General features: G+C 40.5%; 1 protein-coding gene across 1 annotated transcript in view; it reads right to left on the bottom strand.

Moving 5' to 3' along the window:
• LOC145994793 (ras-GEF domain-containing family member 1B) overlaps positions 1-27217 on the bottom strand; it is an 802930-nt gene that overhangs the window by 623758 nt on the left and 151955 nt on the right. Inside the window, exon 4 of the mRNA XM_083131080.1 lies at positions 19912-20045. Within this exon, the coding sequence (XP_082987206.1) occupies positions 19912-20045 (134 nt within the window). The remainder of the gene's footprint in view (positions 1-19911; positions 20046-27217) is intronic.

Genomic DNA, 27217 nt, shown 5'->3' with positions numbered 1-27217 from the left:
CAGTGCTCGAAGTGGAAAGGTATACTCCAGTTAGGAAAAACTACGCAAAGTTTACCGCTGCAGACTCATGGTTCCCATGTTAAAAATGTTAAAGCATAGGGATACCTTCCCAGGCCCAGGAAACATCCCCCACATAATTTCAATTTCGAGAACTGCACATATATCCACTGCACATATCAACTTCGGCCTGCCGGTTGAAAAATACTGTTCTACACCATCAGGAACAATGTAACCCCTGGCGTTTAAGCACGCTGTGCTAACCACTCCGCCACAGAGGTCCGTTAATTAAGAAAACTGGATCAATCCGTAGTACTAATATTGAGACCGATATCTTCAATTTTCCTTGAAAATTGGTGTACTATTAATCGAATTTCTCTTTTCGCTTAAAATTCAGCACACATTTCCCCCAAAGTAAATTTCCCTTCATATGGCAAAACTGTGCCAAGGAAAAGTTACACGGCACGACAGCAAAGAAACAGCACGAAGCCCATCCTGCAACATCTGCAACCATGACTGCAGCGAAAATAGTGCGAAAGCACGTTCACCCCCCGGCCTTTTCTTCCAAAAAGAACAGACGCGGAGTGCCATCCTCCAGTTGTGAATCTTATCGCGAACCTGAGCTTGTCAGATCTTGGACAGTCCCGCCTTTCTCATTCTGCCGGTCCCCCGCTTTGCTCTCGGCTTCCTCGTCTCTCAAAGCGAGCCTTGAGGGAGGCCGACAGCTCATTCCGCAGAACAAACAGCCGCGGCCGGCTCAGCATCTTCAAAGATGCAAGCGGGAAGAGTTTCCCTTCGAGATGAGTTATCTACCTGCCTCATCTCGCGGCCCGAGTCTCGTAGAGCTTCCTACGAACGGCGCCTCGGCCACATCTACGCAGAAGTGTCGAGAGATTGTGCAGCGCCAACATAATAACAGGATGACACTCACGTAGCATGATAAATCTTGTTTCGTGCAAGCTTATGCTGTGCTGTTTTACAAATTCCCTCTGTAGAGAAGGTAGCAAGATGGGAAACAAAATCGAATTATGCTTTCAGTTTTAAGTCCATTTTATGCACAATTTGAGTTTTCCTTTTCTGTTAAGTTAGCCAGTCAATCATATCTACTCTGTACTTCGCCACTGATTTCCGCATTGTGTTTCCGAGGCGACTGTTTTGTATTTTTTAGATGGGAACATTGATTTTTCGCAAAAGCGATAGCACCGAAAACAATTGTTGCAGAGAAGTATTTTTGTATGTGTAGGGACATGCTCAACACAATTTTCATGGATTCGAAATCACGCGAATTTGGCACAAAATGTGAATTGATGCCTCTTTCGCGAATTTCAACCTATTGTGTGATTAAAAACGAAAAACACTGCGATTTTTTAACATTTCTTGTCAGTAGCGGTGATGGGTGCCAAAACTGGGGGGCAAGGATAGTTTACTTCTTCTTGATAGCATTAAGAGGCCGTAGTGCGGGGGCTATAAGTGGCAAACGTGAGGGCAACTGCCCCTCACCCCCACCTTAATCATCCCCATTGTTTCTTGTGTTTTTAGGTTTTAAAATAAAATTGATTGATTGAGTTGGTGTTTCAAGTCCACTTTATGCACAGTAAGGCTAATCGGGACAGGACCTACAGTTTAAAGTCGAATCCGCACCACTATATATCTCCAGCGGGTATCGAACCCGGGACCCCTTGATTACAAGGCAACGACGCTACCACTGCGCCTTCGGGGAGGCCATTTAAAATATAATGTACCATACTTATGCGTGTATAACGTGCAAGTTTCGCAAAATTGTATCCCAAAAGAAGTGTGGGGCGTGTTATACATGGAATAATTTCCACAACTACATCAAACAACGTGTAGATAGAAGTATCGCAAGATTTTTAATCTTCTTTCGGAAAGTTTTGAATCACGGGCATAGTGGCTAGATTCTGGCGAGAAAGCGAGTTTGCGTTACCCGGCGAAGAGGCGAGGTTTTTGGCGGAGATCGAGTGCGCGCTTTCCGTCACAAGGGAACCGCAACATCGGTATTTATCGGGCGAGAAGTAATGGAAAATAACTTCCTCAAAAATCGTTCCAATGCATGGAACTGTCACGAACAGATTCGGGCAATGTGATCTACAAATAAAAATAATAATTTATAAGCACAACGAAGGTATTCATTTTAGGTATAATTTACAGAAAGATGTGCTAAAAATACTTCTGAAAGTGAAAAAAAAAACACTTTTTGGGTAAGGAATAACAGAAAAATCAATGGCTGATACAAGCCGATTTATTATTAAGGAAAGTCTCGTTGTTGCGTATGTGTGCATGAAAGGGATAAACTAGTGAAACATACAAAGAAATCAAGGAAAAACTTTTCGGTTCGCTTGAATAAAACAGCTCAAAATGAGGCGAATTTACTGACGTTAGGAGAAAAAAGACTATGCCACTGGTTCTGTGTTAAATGCAGTAAAAAAAACTGCAGAATTCGGAGGGACCTCTATCGGCAAATATACTAATTAATTTGATTTGGAGTTTTAAGACCAATTTATAAACAGAAGGTTAATCGGGACTGGACCTACAGTTTAAAGTCGAATCCGAACCAATATGTGCCTCCACCGGGTATCGAACCCGAAACCCCTTCATTACAAGGCGACGACGTTATTACTACGCCGTAGGGGAGGTCCTAGACTATTTACTACCCCACGACGTATGCAAGGAGGATAAAAATTATCTTTAACCTGTCCAGGGAATCTGTAGAGCAAACGAGCGAAAACGAGTCCTCTGCACAAGTAGTGACTCGAGAGGATTCGGCCAATGAACGCGTGAGAGAGGAAGTGAGTGCATGGAGGGGAAAACACGGCTTCGGCTACCATCACTTTGCAGCACCAACGCAGGACTTTGCTCCGCCCACTCGTTTTCTCCCCTTCTACACAATTAAGCGCGGCCTTGCTCCGGAGATTCCCGAGGCGGAGTGTGCGACAACCTTTTACATAAATTTCGCTTGCGAATAGTAGGTTCTTGCTCTGTAAATACGAGTACAAGTAAATCGTAGTAGACGATCGTGAATTTTTCGCACACGGTGTACAACTGAAGCACTTATTAACGAAGCAGAAGAAGTTATTGCCAGCTCGATTTTTCCATTGTTGAGGCAATAAAGTAAACATCAAAAGGGCGGGAGTATCGAGAGCCCGTCGTTTCATAATGGCCGTTGCACGTTCATTTCCGAAAACATCAATCAGCGAGCGAGAGATGATGAATAATTTGCTTTTTTGTCCAGCGTCGTCAGCAGGAACCTCGGCTGGAGCCGGAGTGCGTGCGAGAACAAAGCTGGGTGTGGCCTAATAGAATCACGTGACATCTGTCTCCTGTAATTGTCACGTGAGGGTGTGGGGGGGAGAGAAAATACAGACCTCATGTTTTAGATTTTCAGATATAACTGACAAGAGTACAAACATGCTCTTTTTTACAAATATCGTGTAGTGTAAGTTGAAATAACAACCTTGCAATTTCGCTTAGGTGGAGCTGCGTGTTGCAAATTAAACAGCTAAGTGAATGAGAATACAAGGTGTGCAAAAAGTCTATAAGTTTTATTGTACCGTCAGGAGTAAACTTCCATCGTTATGCACAGGCGTGCGCACGAGAGGTGCCAGGGGTGCCTGAGTAACCCTTAATGCTTCCTCAAAGAATATAAAATGTAGGAACTATTATTAAAATAACGAAAGCAATATCCATATTAAAGCCATTTCGTTTTATTTGATATTCCCGCTCCGCTCCCTCTTTCTCCCCAAAACAATGTTATATTGTTTACCATAATAACGTGGCAAAGATGTTCCTCGCCTTATAAAAATACAGAGTGACCAGGTACAATGTTACATTTTATGAAGAAATACGCATTAGAAAACGTGGAAAAACTGAACAGAGAGATTTATTTAATATTACATGTAGTAATGTGGCCTTCTATTGTACTCGTATTACATTTATTAGAGTTGGTTATTCTGTACAAATCTTGATTTTCACTTGTTTTCTTTATTTAAATCGTCACAACGATAGGAAAAACCTGTGCTAAAGTGATAACGAATGCTCAGAGACTATGTTAAAATTTTATATTCATACATCTAACATGAATATATTATTAGAATAATCAAATCAAGGAAGACTTAGATGGACATGCAATGTGGCACGAATGGGAGGAAAGAAGAGTTTGCAGGATTCTTATTGGGAAACCTGATGGTAAGAGAGACTTGTGGAAAGGCCAAGACGAAGATGGAGGGATAAGAGACGGAGCTAAAGGAAATCGGTAAGGATGGAAAAGATTGGATAGATCTTGCTCAAGATAGGGACAGATGCAAGGGTTTTGTTGATGCAGGCATATACCTTCGGGTATAAGAAGGCTAGAGAGAGAGAGAGAGAGAGAGAGAGAGAGAGTTAGTTAATTTCATATGTTTAATAGTTTCTGTGAAAAAGGAACAAAGTTACAATTAGTCTAATCAAGATAGGTAATTCAAACTCTCCTTAAGACATTCCGTGGTCCGTAGCCAAAATTTATTTGTGTGGGGAGGGGGGAGCTCTGAAGATGAATTTCTCAGTACATTACAATTACAACTTATTATACAAGATGTTCAATTTTGCTAAGGAAAAAAATAATCAGCACTGTACACTATTTAAATTAAGTATTTGTAGGATTTCGGGTGGTTCATCCCCCCGACTACGTTCCTGGACACCCCCAAATAAATTAGCCTGAACACGCCTGTGATGTTATGGAATCACAAAACACGCCGTAAAATGAATATTTCTTCTTGGTAGACAAACTGGCTAATGCTAAAGACCAAGAGAAAATAAAAGATACAAAATTCTGTTTTAGGATGAGGGATAAGTTTCAGGGTGCATAAACAAATCAAATTTTCTCATTACTAAGCTCACGTGTGAAACAAAAAATTATATAACTCCAACAAAGTGTGCTACATAACGGGCGCCAACGTTTTCAAATTATATAATGCAGCTGTAACTTTACCCGAGGAAATAATTGATTATCTTTGAATGACATTACTTTCTACAGAATCAGGTATAGTTTACTGTTATTTTGCATCAATATTGCAACTGATTTACAACCTTAGTGACAATGAAGTTCGACCAGTCACAAATATAGGAGTGCGTTGTGAAAGAAGGAGAACACATGCATATGCTGAACATATTTTATTCAGCAGGCTACATGGAACAAAGGAAAACATAAATTTCCGCTGCAACGCAGTAATGTATGGTGTCCACACAAAATAAATCATTTTCGTCCATCTACACGTGACATTGAAGTTCGACCACTGTTAGAGGGGATCCTGTTTACCATGGTGTGACGCCGCCCCGTCGGCGAATAACTGTGGCAATGCGTCGGGGCATGCTGCGGACGAGTCGTTCAAGGTATTCCACATCGATGCGGTGCCATTCCTCCTGCAGGCAGGCGATAAGAGCAGCCACTGTCGTGGGTCTCCTCTGTTGCACACGTCGCTTAAGAACACGCCACACATTCTCAATGGGCGAGAGGTCGGGACTCGATGGTGGCCATGGCAGAGTTCGCACGTCATGGCGAGTCAACCATTCTCTTGTCAGCCGCGCTGTATGAGGCCTGGCATTGTCGTGTTGAAAGATGAGACGCCGCCTGTGGAACAGGTGCCTTCGCACTGTGGGAAGATGCCGCTCCAGTATGCGTGTATGGGCGTGTGCACTCACAATGCCCTCACAGACGTGTAGTGGGCCAACCCCAGATGCCGTCATGCATCCCCATACCATCACTGACGCAGGTTTCTGTACCCGACGTGCATAACATTTTGCTTCATTCTGTTCTTCCTTCCGACAAATGACTGTTTTCCGTATTTTCCCGTACACCACATTGAAAATGGATTCGTCCGTCCACAAAACCCTGTTCCACTGCCGAAATGTCCTTCCCCGGTACGTTCGTGCTCACCGTAGTCGATTGTCTTTGCTCAACATGGAAAGGAAGGGTTTACGTTTCGCCTTGTACACTCGGTAACCGCATCGCTGTAGGTAACGGCGAATGGTTCTGGTTGACACTTCAATGTGAAAGCGTTCTCGAGTCCACAGTCGTAATTCGGCCACAGAAACATGATTGTTGGTCTGGATATAGTGCCTAAATATCCGTAGGTCACGAACACTCAGCAGGCGTTTTCGACCGGGGGGCCTTACCTGGCTCTGTAGTACCCGTATTTTGGTGGTGTTTGATGATGCAGTGGACGGTTGACTTGGGTAAGTTCAGTTGGCGCTCTATTTCCCGTTCACTGAGTCCATCCCGTTGCAACTCCACCACTCTTCTCCTCACGGTGTTGTCAATAGGTTAGCCCCTGGCCATGGTGATGATGCACTGCGGTTCCTCGGTGCACAGCACGCGCTTATATACGGCGGACTCCCTTATCGTGTCCGTGACGTCATGCTTCCGTCGAATGCGCCACTATCTGGAATTTCCCGTATGGGTCTGGTGCCTGGTCGAAGTTCAATGTCACGTTTTCGTTATTTACGTGACCTTGGGTGCAACATGCTGGGATCACGATTCTTGCCTGCTCACACGCCTCCTCTTACCCACATGCGTCACTTCTGCGGGTCACCCATTCCACCGCCTATGCCTCTGTGCATTTAATCACGTATTCCTTTCTGGTCGAACTTCATTGTCACCAAGGTTGTACTTTAGGTTGAAGATTATATATTCAGGGCGACATCTATGTATGTTTAAATTCTACAATATTTTTTTTATTGTTTGGCATTTCAATACTACACTACTTGTCTTGTATTCTTATACTACTCTTATTGTGCATAATTTAACAACTCAAAATTCAAAATAAATATTGGGTTGGCAACTAAGTTCCCGCCGTTTTTTTTAATTGGAAAAATCTCTATGACATTAAATACGTTTGGCACGAAGGTGTACATCATGCGAAAGAGAATATAGTGTTCTACCTAAATTTATGTTTCTTTGTTACTAAGACACATTTTTTTTGTTATTTACAAATCATTAAAATGGAATGTCAAGTTGAGAAGAATGAGCATTTTCGACACCTCCTCCTTTTTGCCTTTAATCAAGGTTCTAAGGCCGCAGAAGCTGCTCGCAACATTTGTGCTGTGTATGGAGTGGGTGCTATAGCTGAAAGAACCACCCGTGATTGGTATGCGAAGTTCAAAAAAGGAAATTTTGACCTCAAAGACGCATCTCGTTCTGGCCGTCCAGTTGAGTTCGATGAAGAGCGATTGAACCACCTGTTGCATGAAAATCCGCGTCAAACAACAAGGGAACTGGCAGAGACAATGGGTTGCTCCCACACTACTGTAGAGAAGCATCTTCACTCGATGGGAAAGGTTCAGAAGTGTGGAGCATGGGTGCCTCACACTTTAAGTGTCACCAACAAAAATCAACGAGCCACAATCTCCGCTGGTTTGCTTGCTCTGCACCGTGCAACCCATGGACACAAGGAACGATTTCTTCACCGAATCGTTACTGGCGATGAAAAATGGTGCCTTTACATGAATATGAAGCGGCGTAAGGAATGGCTGAGCCCCGGGAAACAAGCGACCCCACGCGCGAAACAGGAACTTCATCCGCGTAAAACGATGTTGTGCGTATGGTGGAACTGGGAAGGGATTCTCCATTTCGAATTGCTTGAAAGGAACCAAACGATCAACGCGGAACTCTATGTGCAACAAATGGAACGACTCAACATGGCTATTCAAGAGAAAGACCGAATCGGCAGCATGGTGTTCTTTTGCTGCACGACAACGCCCGCCCTCATATCGCCAATATGACCAAGGACGCCATTCAAGCTCATGGTTGGTAAGTGCTGAAACACCCACCATACTCTCCCGATTTGACACCAACGGATTTTCACCTCTTGCGATCTCTTTCAAATGCTATGCGGGGAGTTTCGTTCAAAACTGATGCAGAATTGAGAGCTTGGTTGGATGACTTTTTCGAGTCTAAACCACGTGATTTCTACCGACGAGCAGGCACGTATCCAGGAATTCCTTTCGGGGGGGGCTGAACATCATATTTTCAAGGGGTATAGATAGAACCTCACAATTGTATGTTTAAGGCCTGTGGTGGCGATTGGGTTCCAAAACGGGGGGGAGGTACAAGGAAAGTTTACTTTCTCAAATAGACAAGGCCTAGGATTGAGGCAAAAAAAATGGGAGCAACTATCCCCTAAATCGTTGCCATTGTTTAAGGCTGCCATTTTAATCAGAACGTGAAATCGGAACGTTTTTCACCACTCGACTCCCCTGTTTCCGTGCATTAACATTGTGTGCCAGAACCATCTGAGTGTGTGTGTGTTTGTCCATTTCTTCTCATCAGGCATCAACACATCTATGGTGTCTGAGTGTTTTTACGAAGCCGTTACACATGCACGGGATGGACAATCCACTCGACAACGCGAGATTCAAACTGTGGGCTGCGAGATGGACGCAGAAAGTTCTCGAATATTTCTCTGATTCGAGCCTGAACACCACTACTGTGTCTTGTCATCCCATGTTTGCAGCTCTTATAAAAGCCGAAACCCACTAAATTGTTCATATTCAGGCCTCTGAAAACCCTTCCGTTCCCAACACATCTAATGTTTCTTCTCCCAGTATGATCAAATGCTTACTTATTTCTAGTGACGTGCCCAAGGGAGGATTGGTGGGGTCATAACCCCATTTGATCCAGTATTCCTTAAGAAAGGAACGTCAAAGACAGGAAAAGATGGCAAAATGAGGACTGACTACCGAAAATAGTATTCGTAACCCTACCGATAATCCTGGGCACGCCATTCTTTATCTCGGACACATTTTTTTAAAAATCAACTCGCCAGAAGTTTTTATCATTTCGTATTCGAGACTTAGGTAAAATGCGTTCTTCCTGCAGGTTTGGATATTATCCTTTAGGGTTCTTTCGCCTGCCTTCGCACCTAACCTTAACAAAGCCCTAATTTTCCATCCGTGTGACTTGGATCTTCAAGACTTAAGTAGATTTCAGACCGAAGGTATACGTGATACATGACGTATGGAATGAGCAAATCAACAAAAACGTTTCACACCGTAGCGACACAAAAGGCCTCACAAACAACGTTCGACTTGTGAAATCCTCAGGCAACACAGTGTGAAATCTCCCTTCTTAGTATGTCACTGTCATCGTCACCTCGAAGCGGCAGCTCGTGTTGTCCACCAAAGAAAAATGTCTCCTCAACCGGTGGGAATGCCCCTCAGTTTCCTTCTTTCTCCTTTATTTTCTGTCCTCGTTAATAAAACAGGTAACATCTTACAATTTGACATACACAAAACATGTACTATGTATCCTATATAATTAAGCGCAAGCTCAGTCGAAGTCAAGGGTGGCTCGGTGGCTCAGTTGGTAGAGCAATGGCATGGTATGCCAGAGCCCTGATTCGGGTCCTGGTAGAGCCTGCAATTTCCGTTAAAATAACTACATATGCAACATCTTCTTGCTCTCTTCTCGACATTTTCGGCTGTCCCTTCATGGTAGTTAAGTATTTGTGTGTGTGCGAACCCAGTAGGCTTAAACAAAATTATTTATTTTATGGCATGAAATTATCGGACTGCATACATGAAATTTTGTTCGGGCACAACTAAATCATCACTCAAAACTTTGATTTTCAGTTGATCTGTGAAGCTTATTTCTGTTTTAATAAACCGCTGAAATATTCACTTTAGAGAGAGAGACCTTCGATCTCTTCGGCCCTCGACCTGAACTAGCTGCACTACATTGAGGCTCCGGAAGTTCCGCTGTTGTCAATGTCTTCAGCTTTGGACCCGAACTAGTAGACTTCGTTACTTTACGATATTGTCCTCTTTTGTCTTCTTCTTCGAATCACTAGAATCACTAGCAATGGGCACTCACAGATCACTAATCGACTGTATGAATTGCCATACTCTGAAAATTCTGAAGTCTCATTAACCGATTCTGTTGTAAATTCTGTACCGGTAAATTGAAGCCGCATATTTATGTCCTCATTATATTCTAGAAAGTTCCACAGATAAAACGTTTCGTTAATATTGCCAGTAGTTCAACTCCTTCTCTTATTCAAGATTCCCTTTAGTGCTTTCCAGAGATTAAAAATTACAACGAATCGCCCTACTTGTGGCGCTACCTTTGTTGAGCAGCTTCCAAAATGTTTGCTGCGACAACACCGAAAACGCAAGAAAAGTTTCCGTGCAATATTATCAACAACAGGATATATAGAACATTCTCCGTCTTTATAATTATGAATCTTAAATTATCGTCACAGTATTCAAGAAGACAAAAAAAGAACATAATTTTATGCAGTGTAAACTGAAAAATTTCCTGAAGGGGCGGTTCGAGCCCCCTGATCCCCACCTTGGGTACATGCTATTAACAATAATAAGGTTATAGATGATCTCAGTCTTGCCTCTATAATTATTACTCTCAAATTATAATCATATTATTTAAGCACCAATAACCTAATTTTATCTAACGTAATCTGAAAAAATTCCTGAAGGGGGCTCGAGTCCCCTGATCCCCATCTTGGATACGTGCTATTAACAATAACAAGGTTAAAGAACATTCTCCGTCTTGCCTTGATAATTATTTATCTCCTTAAATTATCGTCACATTATTCAAGAAGCCAATAACCTAATTTTATCTAGTGTAAACTGAAAACTTTCCTGAATTGGGGGGGGGGGCTCGAGCCCCTGATCCCCACCTTGGATACGCGATATTAACAATAACAGGGTTATAGAACATTCCCCGTCTTGCCTCGATAATTATTTCTCTTCTTAAATAATTGTCACATTATTGAAGAAGCCAAAAACCTAATTTTATCTAGTGTAAACTGAAAAATTTCCTGGGGGAGGGGTCTCGATCCCCCTGATTCCCAACTTGGATACGTGCTATTATCAATAATATGGTTACAGAACATTCTCCGTCTTTCCTCCATAATTATTTCTCTCCTTAAATTACCCTCATTTTATTTTATTTCACACCACAAGGAACAAAAAAAATCATTTTATCTAGTGTAAACTGAAAACTTTCGGGGGGGGCTCGAGCCCCCTAAGCCCTCCCCTTGGATACGTGCCTGCCGACGAGGTATTGAAAACCTTGTTGAACGTTGGCAAAACGTTGTAAACAACACAGGAGAATACATTATTGATTAACTACTTGTATCTGTTTATTGAAAACTAACCTTTTAACACCTTCCTTAAAAAACGGCGGGAACTTAGTTGCCAACCCAATATTAAAGAATATGCTCCTTGTAGACAGACGGAGATTCAAGGTTCAAGTGGGTTTCAGGGGAAAAATTGCTCCTCTGAATGCTTAAAACTTACATAAATCTTCAGTTAATAAAAGGTATAAGCCTTACCCACCCCCTCTCCTAAGCAATGCTCTAATGTGAAACTTACAAAAAAAAAACTTCAGCGAATATCTGTGGAAAACTAGTTACCTCGTCACTACTGCTGCATGCTGATTCACCTATAATTTTGAGTATTTCAGCATTATTCTTTTTAGTTTCTAAGTCAATTTTATGCACAGATATGCAAATCTGAACTTGATCTACAGTTTAAAGTGGGATCCGAACCACTATGTGCATCCACCGGGTATCGAACCCGGGACCCCTTGATTTCAAGGCGACGACGCTGCCACTGCACCATCGGGGAGGCCTCCAAACGAAGAAGTCAAGGAGCGTAAGGTCTGGGGACCTGTAAAAATCGTCATTTTCCTTAACACTAAATCAGCGCCACAATGATTATGTTTACAAAAGTCTTGCGCATGAAAACAAAACTTGAAGATTTTCTCATTGTTATACAACAAACCTCATTGTTGTGTTTCAGATAATTTCACAATAAATCTGATAAATTGTTTACTATATTATGATACACGCTGTACTCGAATGAACCCAACCTATATTTAGCTAATACTGAATTGTTTACTTCCTGGTATAAATTAGGGATGGCCAGATCCGGATCCTGGCGGATCCGAAATCCGGATCCGGTTGGTTCCGGATCCTTAGGATCCGGATCCTAAAATTTTTCGGATCCGGAATTTTCAGATCCGGTACTTTCGGATCCGGATCCAGAACTTTCGGATCCGGATCCAGAATTTTCGGATCCGGATCCGGTACTTTCCGATCCGGATCAGGTACTTTCAGATCCGGATCAGGTACTTTCGGATCCGGATCAGGTACTTTCGGATCCGGATCCGGTACTTTTGGATCCAGATCCGGAATTTTCGGATCCGGATCCGTTTTGCCATCCCACATGCGCTTCTTTGGAAAGTAAGAATGTGCTTATAACATATTGTTACCTGCTAATATACATATATATATATAATACACACACACACACACACACACACACACAATATATATATATATATATATATATATATATATATATATATATATATAGTGTGTGTGTGTGTGCGCGTGAGCGATTTGTAATTAATTAATACACTTACTAGGGAGGTCTAAGTCTCCCCCTCCGATTTCCATGAAACTTGGCAGGTGTATAGAGCCCCCCCCCTCAAATGTCAAGATGAGGAGAAATTGAAGTGGGGATCTGACCCCTAAACCACGTAAATATGGCATAGGAAGAAACAGGGGGCATAGGGCCTCTCTATACACCTGCCAAATTTCATGGGAATCTGAGGGGGACACAGGGGTCAGATGATTCCCACGTCAATTTGTCCTCATCTTGACATTTGAGGCGGGTTTTGCCCCCTAAAACAGTTTTTTAGCCGAAACAAAAAAACACGTATTTCTTCCTTTGGGCCCCTCTATACACCTGCCAAGTTTCATGAAAATCGGAGTGGGACACAGGGGTCAGATCCTTACTTCAATTTGTCCTCATCTTGACATTTGAGGGGATTTTGCCCCCTGAAACAGTTTTTAGCTGAAACAAAAAAACACGTAATTCTTCCTTCGGCCCCTCTATACACCTGCCACGTTTCATGGAAATCGGAGGGGAACACAGGGGTCAGATCCCCACTTCAATTTGTCCTCATCTTGACATTTGAGAGGAGGTTGCCCCCTAGAACAATTTTTTGCCCAAACAAAAAAACACGTATTTCTTCATTTGGGCCCGTTTATACACACACCTGCCAAGTTTCATGGAAATCTGAGGGGGACACAGGGGTCAGATCCCCACTTCAATTTGTCCTCATCTTGACAATTCAGTGGGTTTCGCCCTGTAAAACAGTTTTTTAGCTGAAACAAAAAAGCACGTATTTCTTCCTTTGGGCCCCACTATACACCTGCCAAGTTTCATGGAAATCGGAGGGGGACACATAAATCAAATGCCCACTTAAATTTGTCCTCATATTGACATTTGAGGGGGGGTTGCCCCCTAAAACAGTTTTTTAGCCGAATCAAAAAAAAACACGTATTTCTTCATTTGGGCCAGTTTATACACACACCTACCAAGTATCATGGAAATCGGAGGGGGACACAGGGGTCAGATCCTCACTTCAATTTGTCCTCATCTTGACATTTGAGGGGGTTTTGCCCCATAAAACCGTTTTTTATCTGAAACAAAAAATCACGTATTTCTTCCATTCGGCCCCACTATACATCTGCTAAGTTTCATGGAAATCGGAGGGACACAGGGGTCAGATCCTCACTTCAATTTGTCCTCATCTGGACATTTGAGGGGGTTTTGCCCCCTAAAACCGTTTTTTAGCTGAAACAAAAAACACCTAATTCTTCCTTTGGGCCCCACTATACTGCCAAGTTTCATGGAAATCGGAGGGGGACACTTAGATAACCTCCCATGTTAGTCTTACCCTTTGTAATTATTTAACACTGCATATATTATAATGTTTTATTTTAATTTGTAAAACTGTAACTGTAGAACAATTGTATAATTTTTGTATAACATTTCTATCTTGTTATATGTGTTAAAGGTTTCATCCTGGAATGGAATGTCTCACATTTATGTGTGTTTTCATTTCCAATACATTCGAATGAATACATATTCGTTTCAATGGCATTTACAAAATCACCTCGGACATTTGTGCACGAGTGTGTTAGCCGATACGTAGCAAAGTATTTTAGGAACAACACTTGAAAAAAATTCTTGTAGGACTAACGAAAAATTTCTTTGTAATCGAAGATCATAATACCTTTTAAGGTGTGGTAATATTATAATGGGATTGAGATACGAAACTCTCGGATCCGGATCCGGATCCAGATCCGAAACTTTCAGACCCGGATCCGGAACTCTCGGATCCGGATCCAGATCCGGATCCGTAAATTTTGGATCCGGATCCGTTTGGCCATCCCTAGTATAAATTGGATACACAGTGGCGCAGGAACGTTTTTCATTTGGAGGTACAAAATTCAGCCTCCCGTATGTATGTATGTATGTATGTGTGTGTGTGTGTGTGTGTGTGTGTGTGTGTGTGTGTGTGTGTGTGTGTGTGTGTGTGTGTGTGTGTGTGTGTGTGTACGTATATATACACACATATACATACATACATAGTGCTTCACAGGTACCTACGTATACCTAGGTATAATCTGAAGGCGTGGGAAATATTCTATTTTAGAACAGTGAACACGAATTTTCCTGTTCTTTTAATTCAAAATTTGCATAAATATTTTTTATTTCTTTGATTTTCTTAGAATTTATGGCTATTTTAAAAATAGATTTTAAGACCAGAAAATAATTCCCAAACGTACAAAGCTCTGGACCTTGTTCTGGGCTCACTTTGAATTTAGCGGAACGGAAATCAGGGAGTTCGAAATGTGAAAATTGAGAATAAAGATACATCTATTCATTTTAATGCAGGGTGAGATTAAAGGGGGGTGAGTAGAATTCCTCTCCTCAATCTTGAGCCATCCCAACCAGAAATAATCATGTCCCACCCACTCGATATAGATTGACTGATTGATTGAATTGGTGTTCTAAGTCCACTTTATGCACAGTAAGTCTAATCGGGAATGGGCCTACAGTTTAAAGTGGGATCCGAACAACTATGTGCCTCCACCGGGAATCGTACCCGAAGGCGACAACGCTACCACTGCGCCATCGGGGAGACCAACTCGATATAGGAACCTACTAACTAACTAACTCCCTAGCCTTCTTAAACCCGAAGGTTCATGGCTGCAGCAACACAGGCCTTCCATCTTTCCCTATCTTCAGCAAGTTCTATATACTCTTTTCCATCCCTACCGATTTCCCTTAGATCCATCTCAACGTTGTCCCTCCATCTTCGTCTTGGCCTTCCTACAGGTCTCTTACCATCAGGTTTCCCAACAAGAATCCTGTGAACTCCTCTTTCCTCTCCCATTCGTGCCACATGGCCTGCCCACCTAAGTCTTCTTGATTTAATTATTCTAATAATATCTGGACATGAATACAAATTATGTAGTTCTAAATTACGTAACCTTCTCCACTCACCTGTCTCCTCATCCATTTTAGGTCCAAATATTTTCCTAAGGATTTTATTTTCAAATACTCTCAATTTATGTTCCTCTTTCAATGTAAGGGACCAAGTTTCACATCCATATAATACTACAGGCAAAATTACTGTTTTGTATATTTTAACTTTTAGTTTCTTATATATTAAACCACATAGATTAGATAGGAACCACATTATTGAATATTTATCATACTTACAGAGTTCTACTTCAGTTCAGTTCATTCTAATTTTAAAGTCCCATAGCTACGCATAAAAATATCTTTAAACAATTTATGGCATATGTGTTTACCACATCCAATACCTTTTAGAAGTCATGTATTCGTTATTTCCTCAGACATCTCCAGGCCGATGTGTTAGAAAAAAACAATTTTAAAAAATAAATAAATAAAAATACTGATTTGAGATGCTTCCCGACCAACTCGTAAGAGATCTAACTTTGAAATATTGGTAAAACATTTGAGAAAAGCATTTATTTGCAATATAATTATCTGTAGTTAATCACACTCTTCAAGCACTGAAGGCACTATCTTTACATGTAAAAAAACAGAAATCCTTCAGATCTCGTAGCAAACAAGAAAAGCCAAACTGTTGAAAGTTTGTTTTTCTTCTTTTCAATCTTTGCTGAACAATATGAAGATCCGGCCAAGGTTTTTTTTCGTATGTAGTAGTAGGCTATATGTAGATAAATGCATGTGTTTTAGGATGACATGTCAATTCCTCGTTTCAGTGAAAAGGTGAACTTTAATGTAAGCAAAAGCATGTGCGCGTCACATTTAAAGATTTTCGCATACAAAGAAAATTCGAAAAAACATTCCAACCTCGCCAGCGGAGTAGTTAGCATAGCGGTCAATGGCGCCAGAGGTCCCGGGTTCAAATCCCGGCCTGGACATAGGTGTTATTCGTGAGTGAGTATCCATCAATTTCATCACATGATCACTCATCATCATCTTCGCGATTAAACAAACGTGGCAGAAATGCGAAGTAAAATAAAACCAAATGAATCAATCAAACATTCCCACCTCATTCCCAAAGACCATGTGAATCCAATCCGAAATATACCAATATCTACAGCTCAATGCGAAATAAACCTAATCTTAAATGATTAGAGAAATCATTTAGAAGTTCCTACTTCTCCTTTCCTTAGAGCCCCAGTACATTGCTTTCATGGAGAAAAATTTGCAAGAAATTGGATCAAATATAATTATCACAGTGCCCTCGACAAGCCATCTGGAAAGCCATAGAACCTGCAGTAAGTCTCATTTATCTCGTTCATTCATCTGACTAATGTCATTTTCTTACAGTTTGACTTTAGGGTTTAAATTAAAATGGAGTTGTGTTTGTGTTGCATTCGATATCAAAATTAGATTTAAGCAATTAATGTCCAATTCTAAGTATACCTAATACATAGGTAAAAATAAGTCCTCCACTCAGATAGAATCCCAAACTGCACCGTTTTAATATCTAGGAAACATTTCATTTAACCTAGGAATGATATACGATGAGAGGAGCCGAAAATTGTCACAGCCTCATCTAGTCTCCTCTGTTGTGAGAGTCCTTCTCGTTCTTGTTTGTCCTTATATTTGCTTCGGTTTCCAATCACAAGTTATAAAAACTTATTCTAGATTCACTTCATACTCATGTAGGCTAATCGGGACTGGATCTACAGTTTCTAGTGGAATACAAAGCACTGTGCATGTGGGACCCCTTAATTACAAGGCGAGGTATCTCATCCTGACAGTATAAGCAACACGTACATTGTGTCACCACTCAAAGTTTCATAACGTACAATGTGTCACTAACGCAAAAACTTTTCATAATAACCATTTTCTAAGGCCTCCCCGATGGCGCAGTGGTAGCGTTGTCGCCCTCGGGTTCGATACCCGGTGGAGGCACATAGTGGTTCGGATCCCACTTTCAACTGTAGGTCCAGTCCCGATTAGCATTACTGTGCATAAAGTGGACTTAAATCAATCAATCAATCAATCAAACCATTTTCTGCTTTACATCTTGTTTCGATGCTGCGAACCGTCGAAATACGGAGTTTTATCCTGAATAGATGAAACTGGGCAGCACAGGTTCGCAATTGTCACTAATGGATTAACTTTGCAATTACATAAACAAAATATACGATTTATTTGAAATAACAGTAAGATATACCCTGGCATGTGTGGATAAGACACACAGTAGTTTAAATTTCTTCAAATATGATATCCGAGTTTCAAACGAGATCGTCTCGGATATCAAGTATCGTCTCGCTTTGATTTTGAAGAGATTTATTTCAGTCTCGTCTCAAGATATGAGAGGAAACACTGACTTTTCTTGTCTCAGTACTAACTTTGTTTTCAAAAAAAATCTTAACATATAGGTTTTAGTATAGTTTTCCGAACACCCTATACCAAAGTTATGGAAATTATGGGTGAGGTACAGAAGTACATTGTACCCCCTTTAGTTGTTCTGTTGTGTCTCGTCTCGTTTGTGTATTTCGTTTCGGAAAATTCCATTTGAAATATTCGAAAGAAGGGAGGCCAGTCATATACTCTTCTGATGAAGATTTGTATCTTATCTTCGAATCGATGCGAGGACTTCTTTAGAAAAGTGTACGCAAAGGAGCATTCTCTGCAGCGTGATTTTCTGAGAGTAATCTTTATCTGATTCCATCGTTTCACACACATTTTAAACAATTTTCATCTCCTTAAAGAGGTTTCCAAGAACACAGGTCAATGAACTAACTAGTAGCAACCACAATGCAGTAGAATAAGTTTACAATGGTTTGAATTTCTATGGTAAGGAAGATAATGCTTATGTCATAAACAATATACACTTTTTTTTTATTGAGAGACTTCAAAATAGGTTCTTTTAACAGTAGAACCTTGTGTCCTGTCAAATTATCTAAGGGGGGAGGGGCGGTACAGGGGGTACAACTGGATTTACGGATTTGGGTGGTACAGTGCCCCCTTCAAAAATTTGGGTTTACAATGTACCCCTGTAAACCCCCCTCCCCCGTTCCTGCGCCACTGTGGATACATACAGGTAGTTCTGTATGGGGTATTCAACGAACGCGTTTACATGACGTCACGAGGATGTTGTAGTTTGCTTAGAATAACAATAATTTGTTTTAAATTCTGGACGCCCACTGAGGCCGAAGCTGGGTGAAATTCTTTCGGTGGAGAAGTTTCGGGATTGCGAAATAAGGAGGCGGAATTTTTAAGGTCGGCTCTCCGCTTGAAGTCTTGCCAGGGGTAAGACCATGTGTATTGTTCAAGTAAGTGAAGGCCAGGATTTGAAAGTAAAAACTTGCTCCGTCTGTAGTTTTGAACCGCGAGCTGAAAAGATTAGTTGACCCAATCAAAACTATTCCTTCACAGTTGCCTCTTGTGAATGTTCCCTTTGCAAATCACTCAATCATTACAGAAAAGCATACTTTTCCAGGTGGAGTGACTCCATTGCAAATCTACTGCTAGCCTGCAGAATACGAAGAAAGGGTCTAACTGCTACACAAACGAGACGTAATGCTTAAAGTTGTCAATATAATGCTGAAAAGATCGCATCGAAATAATAACTCGTTTTTGATTGCTTGATTGATTGAATTGGTTTACTTTACTTCGCTCTTCTTCCATTTTTGGCTAATCGCGAAGATGAGGATGAAGGGTGGTAAGATAAAATACCAATCACAGACACGCATGGAGGATTTTACTAGCCGTGAGTGCAGACACCAGGGCCTCGCTAGTCTGCAAAATGCAGTCCAGAGGGTACTACGTGGATGGAGTTTTGACATATAGGTGTCTTGAGAAACGGTCATCCCTTACCAGCTTATCTTGGTAGGCTTGTAAGTAACTGTACCAATTTTGACGTCAGAAGGTGGCAAAATGGCTACGTTCCGACAAATTCAGTTTACGTGCAAAATAAAAGAAAATATGCATTACGCCCAAAATATGCAATGATAAAAAGCATAATAAAACATGTATTTTTGAAATATGCATTTGCATAGAAGTCCTCAGTCCACTTTGTTCTACAAAACAATGAGATAACACTTCTTTCGTCGTCCTTGCAGGTGATTTGATTTGCTTTATTATTTTACTTCGCTTCTTGTGCCACTTTTGGCTAATTTGCGAAGATTGGGATGAGTGATGATATGATTAAATCGGTGAAAAGACACTCGCAAACACCCATGCCCAGGCGGGGATTCGAACCCGGGACACCTGGCGTCGTAGCGTAATGTTCTAACCACTCCGCCACAGGGGCCGGCAACACGTATTGAGATACTGGTGACTTAAAATATCATCTAATTTAATCTTGTGATATATCTTGTGTATCATATTTACATGCATATTTTAGGTATTTTCGTATTTTAAATGCATAACTATCCGGGCTCTAGACACTATTCCAACTGTGTCGTAGCAGCCTTTTGTTATTTTAGCCCGCAAATTACTTCCCCCCTCACGAGATTGTCACTCTCCACCGCGTGAAATGCAAACACGCGAACAGGATCGCTTGCAAGTAGTTCGAGAATTACTCACGAGATGGCGAGGATGAGCTCCTGCTTCTGCTGTTCCTTTGCCTTGATCGACCCCCCCTCTGCCAGCGCCGTCTGAAGCTCTCGCTGGAGGACGGCCAGCTTGCGACGCTCGGCTTCCAGCAGGAGGCTCGTCACCTGGAAGGAAAAATATTTCCAAAGTTAAATATTCCATTTCTTCTCTGTTGTTACCAATCTTTCTCGAAGCAGATAAATACATTAAATAAGTATCTGAAAATTAAAAACAAATTATCTTCAAATTATCTTCACATAGGAATTTTAATGGAAGAAAATAAACTAACGTAAGTTATTTACGTAAAGTTACTCAAAAATGAACATAGTGAGTATTAGATAATTATATTCATTTAGTTTTCATAACTGTTGTAGTATTTTCTTTGCTCTTGTAACAGACAGAGTCTTATAAATTCTGAGAACTAGTAATACTGGGCATTACTTCTGTCGCAGGTTCGAGTCTTGTCCCTGCATCGATTTCGTGAATACATCTTCATCGTCGCGATTAGCAGAGGAGTAAAAAGCAGCATAATTACCAAACTAAAAACAGATCGTTACTGTGCTCAGGAAAAAATGTAAGAAGGGAGTTCCACGTTTCATAAATTCTAAGTGGGTATTATTTTTTATACAATTAAAAAACAATATATATATATATTAGAATATTCTAATATTACACTTCAATTTTTACTTAAATTGAGAGAGATAATTAGCAGTGGCGGCGATTGGGTTTCAAAACTGGGGGTGGGGGACAAGGACAGTTTACTTCCCGTTGGTACACTCCTGTTCACATAAAGTGGCACATTTTGTAAGGTTGGACAGTTGTAGTATGTGCCACTTTATCTGAACAGAAGTGTACATAAGGTTTAGAATAATGCGGGGCAAAAGTGGCACAAAGTGGGGGCCAATATCATCCCTAAAATTATATCTAAAAAAAAGTTACGCAAGTTGACATTTGAAAACGAAGAAAAATAATCATACGCTAGAAAGGTATAGATATTAAAGATTTTTTTTCTCCAGTAAATAAATCTGAAAGACCGTAAACCTCCCGAACAGTGGCGGAGATTGGGTTCCAAAACTGTGAGTCAAGGCGTCAAAACTGGAAAAGGGGGGGGGGGAGAACAGTTTACTTTCCCTTGATAAGGTTTAGCATAGTGCGTTGGCAAAAGTGGGGGGCAACTGCCCCCCTCGCCCCCCCCCTAATCGCCGTCACTGCTCTCGAATATGAAGGCTCTTAAGAAAGGAGCATATATACTGTTTATAAGAAGTGTAAAAGACCTCGATGGGATAATGTATAAAAATAATCTATTATTTCCCCTGCACATTACATTATTCAAGGGGTCTACACAAGAATTCGTTGATCAACGATTGGTTGAGGAGGAATTACGTATGTGGATATGTGGTGATTGTGAGGAGTGTAACCACGTAGTCAATTTTCATTAATTTGCGTACAGAGGCCGCTAGGAACACAGGGATTAAAGAAATGTAGCTAATGTGGATCTAATACGAATCTTGGACCAAATTAAGCAACGAATTTATTGCTGATTTACAGGTATTAGTACTGTATGTGTAGAGAAGTTGCAAACTATCTGCTAGTGTACCTGAATGCGACGTTTTACAAAGTAACCCAAGTAATTAAAAGTTGAATTTATATTTCTAAGCTGGATTTCGAATAACTGGATAGAGGTAATGCGTATAGAGTATATCCAGGATTATTATTGCTATAATGCATTCATAATAATGACAGCATCTTTATAATTAGAAAAGATTGTCAAGAGTGTAGAACACGGTATTCGTTTGTAAATTTTGTTAAAATATGTGCGAAGCACATTGCAAAGTTCACAGCGCCACTGCAGAATAATGCCGAAAAATATCGAATGTCGTCACAATGTGCTTACAAGTGGATATCAATATGCCAAACAGTATTTTTGATAGTAAAATCGATATGCTAAAAAGTATTTTTGATAGTATGTAAAATAAATGAAGATTTTTGTGTCGTTTCTAAATGTTCATTTCATATTTTTCAGTAAGGCAGTGCTTTGGGATCTAAGTTGGAATTTCTCAATCACTTGTTATTTTCAACAGCTGTTAATCTAGCAATGAATGGACCTGTTTCCAGATGAATGTTATATAAATCAGGCTTTAGGTAGAACAAATATTATTTGAATATTCTTTATAATTGTTAGTCGAGCTTGAAAACTTCATTATTTCAATGCACAATATGGCATATTTTTTTAAGAACGCTACTTTTAGGAAAAATGACAATGAAACTGAGAAAAATAAAAGCCAATTCTTGACAAAACATAAAAACGAGTTTCTCATTCTCCATTCCACGCAAGAAAACGAAACCATAAGACTTATGTAAAAAAGTTCAGTTTCTATGTGTTAAATCTGTGCTGTACAAGTTATAACAAAGTCAAACAACTTCCACATAGCAGCTACGTACGTTGAGAGATATGGCTTCATTACATGAACTATATTGCTACAAGCAAGATTGCTTCATAACTGCCATTTGAAGAAACCAATAAGATTTCTCAGAAGCCACGTGTATTGTTTACATTGGCTTCGTTCTTACAGAAAACAGAGAATAGGTAATTTTGCGAGGACAGCTTGTAATGTCTTCTTCATAAGATAATATCGTTTGAACTGATACACATATTTTACACCATAAGCTAAAATTACAGAGAACGTTGAACTGCTGATTACTAAATGATCATTCTGCTCCAGTGGCGGCGATTACGGTAGCGTGGAGGGCAGTTGCCCACTTTTTTGAAACTCTTGCCCCCACACTATGCTAAACCTTAACTACCAAGAGAAAGTAAGCTGTCCTTGCCCCCGCTACAGATCCAATCGACGCCACTATTCTGCTCTATTCGCCACCCCCCGTGACCTTGATTAAAGTCGATGCATGAACAGTGGGAGAAGCGTGTGTGAGGTGCGTGTACGGTCGCTAAGGGTTGGGATTATTTCTTCCACAAACTACTTTGAATTCCATCCAACTAGTCCATCCAATAGTTACCACTTCCTGAGAGGAGATCGTGGTCCTCGGATGCTGGAGCGAAGAAGGTACATGAACTCTGAGAAAGGCAGGCCGGGAGGTTCCCTAAGGCAGGTCCGGCCGAAATGACTACTGACAGGAGGCCTCGGAACGAAGAGAGAAAAAGGAAGAGCGAAGAAAGAAACACTTTCGTAGAATCACGAACGGAAGAGTTGTTAACTGACGACGACTCGTAAGCTGTAGTGTGGCTACCTTCGAATCCCAGCTTCTTTTCCCTACATATGAATTGATTTATTTTGCTACAATATACTATCACGTGCTATTAACCTGGGCATAAACTACCGACTTATCGATATCGACCAGGTGTTATAGAACGATGATATTGTATGATATATTTTATCTGGCATTTTCCTCAAATCCCATCCCGCTCATTGATAAATATTTCCACAGACGCATTACGTGACCACAATTTGACATGTATTGCTGTAGATGTAACACGTCATGGCCTTTCATTCCTGCAGACGGATGTCCGCGCGTCCTCCCTTTACCTGCAGACGGATGTCCGCTCCCTTTACCTGCAGACGGATGTCCGCGCGTCCTCCCTTTACCTGCAGACGGATGTCCGCGCGTCCTCCCTTTACCTGCAGACGGATGTCCGCGCGTCCTCCCTTTACCTGCAGACGGATGTCCGCGCGTCCTCCCTTTACCTGCAGACGGATGTCCGCGCGTCCTCCCTTTCCTACAGGATGAGGTCCGCGCGTCATCTCTCTCCTGCAGGATGAGGTCCGCGCGTCATCTCTTTCCTGCAGGAGAGGCAGCTCTTCAGATTCATGTGAATTGACGCTTCAGACAAACTAGCCACATATACCTTATATTTAACTAGATCCCCTTGATAACAAGTCAAATACAGTACACCAACTGAGAATTAACAGTAGTGATTTCAATATTTCATTCCCTTACGCTACTGAAATAATGCCGCAGTTAGCATCACTGACGAGATCCACGACTCCTTCTGTCTTTAATTCCTCTTCCTTCTCGTTTATTCTCCCGATCTATGGTTTCGGAACGGCTTGAATGGTCCGGAAACAGCCTTGAGCGAAAGGGTGTAGCACCCAGCGAACGGATTAGGCAACAGGGTAGGAGGGACACGTGTATCAGAGGAAAGGGCGCTCGATTTCAAAGATCCCATTGCTCGCCCACGCATCGGAATTTTTGATCAGGCATGTGTGGGTGGGTATGTGTTTAAATCCCATTTGGAAGTAAAAACTATAAACTTGAAGATTTATTGCCGCATTAAACTAAATCCGTCTCCTACGCTTGAGTCCGAATCGATGTAATAAATCTATATTTTGACAATATTATACCTATCAGATGCAGTAATGCCAGTTCTCCTTGTAATAAAACCCTGCAAAGGAAATGATCTTGCACACTTCACAGTGCTGAGTGTATAATCGCTTTTCAATTGCCTTCGTGGCTTACCAGTTATAAGGTACTACAAATAGAAAGATTTTATCGAATCCTTGGAAATAGATAAGATTTTTGCACTCATTCATTCATACACCTAATCATAGACGATTAAATATTGAATAAATTATAAATATCGAAATATTAGCATGGGCGCTTGGTTTTAGATTAATTTGCAGAAAGGCGACTTACTTCCCATAACCACAAAAAGCAATTATTGGATAGCTCATACACTTTTAGCCTGCAGTGTTTGTAAATATTTGTACAAAAACATATTTTCGTCTGTTGTTTTTCCTTCAACATAGTAATCAGAGCTCGTGATGAATACTGAAGTAAAAATTAAGATGTAAATGCGTCATTATATGCTGATATGGACAATTTTATCTTCACATATAGCGAGATTTCTTTTTAATTAAGTGGGTGCCGAAAGAACACTATTGCTCACAGCGAATTCTCTTCAAGTAAAATGGCATTTCTAAAATGTGATATAAAATCTGCTGTTGCAAAGGCGATTACAAGTATTGATAAATGTCAATGGCAAGTCATATTTATTTATGTGATGAACGTTCCATCTGGTGACAAGAGCAAAATTGAAAAATTGCAAGTAGAATAGAATCTTAGAGAAATGATCGAGTTGGCGACGTTGGAAGCGGTACAAAAATGCCTTCCTTGCAGCAGCCAATAATCACACGTCTACAGTCTGTGGTTACACCTTATTACATAAATCTATGTAGTGGATGTATATCCGGGACAATATTATTAGCAAGGTACCTTTATAAGGTATGCCATTCCCGAGGTTCCGAGATTTATTCCCATGATGCTGTGCGCGCTATGACGTCATTAAGCGGACAGAATGGAATTTACTTCGTTAGCGTTTACGGAAGCTTGCCATAAATGTATTGATTTTTATGTGTACGCACCTTTTCTTGAAGTGCCCGTATAATGAGTACAAATCATCTTGTCTGTTCTGTTGCCACGTGCAAAAATAATGGAAGGAAATCGTCTGGAATAAAATACCATTGCTTCCCAAAAAATAAGTTGCTGCAGCAGGAATGGGTGAATCGTTGCAAACGAAGAGAGAAGTTTAACGTTAACAATTCACGTGTATGTTCAGTTCACTTTTTACCTGAAGATTACAAAAGAGACCTGAAAAATGAATTATTAGGGTTGCCTTTGAAAAAAGAACTTCGAGCCGAAGCAGTTCCAAATCAGCACGTTCCTAATTGGCACGGAATGCCAAGCACATCACAAGAATCTGTAAGTAATGCATTTCTATAAATCAAATCAATGTAAAGTTAAGTTTAGATTGTGTAATGGTTCTTTGCCCTTACCCGTGTGAGATAGGTCAAGAATGGTCATTACAATTTTATTGTTACATACTTAGTGTTGGTCTTAATACTGGGTTGGAAATGTTATGTTTAACAGCCTTATTATTATCCACGCTTTTAAAATGCCTTAGACAGCAGCAACTTACGAGTTGCACAATTAACTTTTCATAAATTATTCAAATTAAAGAGGTTCAATTTGTTTCTCCAAACTTCAGACTTATTTCCACATTACTCCAAACGCCCTCCACATCATCACATGTGTAACTTCTAAAAACCACTACACGATCAAAACTCAGTTTCTGGTTATTTATTTACTAAATATTGAGAGTAATATAGACCCTTTCAGCTTTGAAGCTCAAACATCACCGAGAAATAAATACTTTGATTATCCCGTGGATAGCCAACACTAATTTTAATTTACACTTGTATTCACATTGTGCTCGTTTGTAGACAAATTTGTATTATACAATTAGTTGAGAAAATTTAATATACGACTTATAAAACAGACGTTTTGCCCTTGCACATCCTTTGAACATTCTCGTCAAACATTGAGGTTGTAGATAATAGCTAAAGAAGCGAATCATTGTAATGCATACGTATCAAAACGAATAAAGTTCTATCAATGATATTTTAATTATAATATTATAACACAATATATTGTCATGGGAAGGCGAACAAGCACCAAAAACGTAAAGAGTCAGTCACATTACAATATATATTTATCATAGCATAAATAAATATATAATTTAAAGACACCATACAAAATCTAATACTTTGTGTTTCTGGATTGAATTGAATTTATTTTATATAAGCTCAAATGAGCCACAGTGGTCCAGTCGGTTAGGCGTCTGACTGCCACGCTGAAGACCCGGTTTTTCCATCTTTATACCGAAGTTCCAGAGTTCAAGTTCCAGCGTGGGCATGAGTGTTCTTTGTGAGTGTCTCTTCATCAATTTAATATAATCACCACTTATCCTCATCGTTAGCCAAAATGGAAGGAAAGAGATGCTAAATAACAAAAACACAATTACAAAATCATCCTAATCGCAATCAACTTGGAGAATCTGAAGAGTAACGTAAAATAGCTAACATACAAATACATACCATCTGTATGAAAGTGTTAATAAACTACAGAGTGGGTGAAAAATAACTCATAATTAGAAATATTTAATAACCATAATATTAATTGATCGATTTTAATGGAACCAGTTATACGTCGCACAGTAGAATGGCACAACTTTACAAGTGCTAGAAGTTCACATAGGCACAATTGTTAAAATTCCACATGTGCCAGAACATGCCGAATGCAATTCTCCAACTGATCCAAAGTCTTTGGCTTTGTTTTATAAACTTCTTCCTTCGCCCACTTCAACACTTAAAAGTCACGTAGGGTGAGGTCAGGGCTTCTTGCTGGCCATTCATGTGGACCGCGACAACCCAGCCAACGTCCCGGTAATTTGATGTCGAGTCAGTCACGAACAGTGCGTGCAAAATACGAAAGGGCACCACCT

Source organism: Lepisma saccharinum, chromosome 11 (assembly GCF_977018435.1).
Source record: "Lepisma saccharinum chromosome 11, izLepSacc3.1, whole genome shotgun sequence".
In the NCBI taxonomy this organism is placed as follows: domain Eukaryota; kingdom Metazoa; phylum Arthropoda; class Insecta; order Zygentoma; family Lepismatidae; genus Lepisma; species Lepisma saccharinum.
This window is presented reverse-complemented; position numbering and strand designations above follow the sequence as displayed.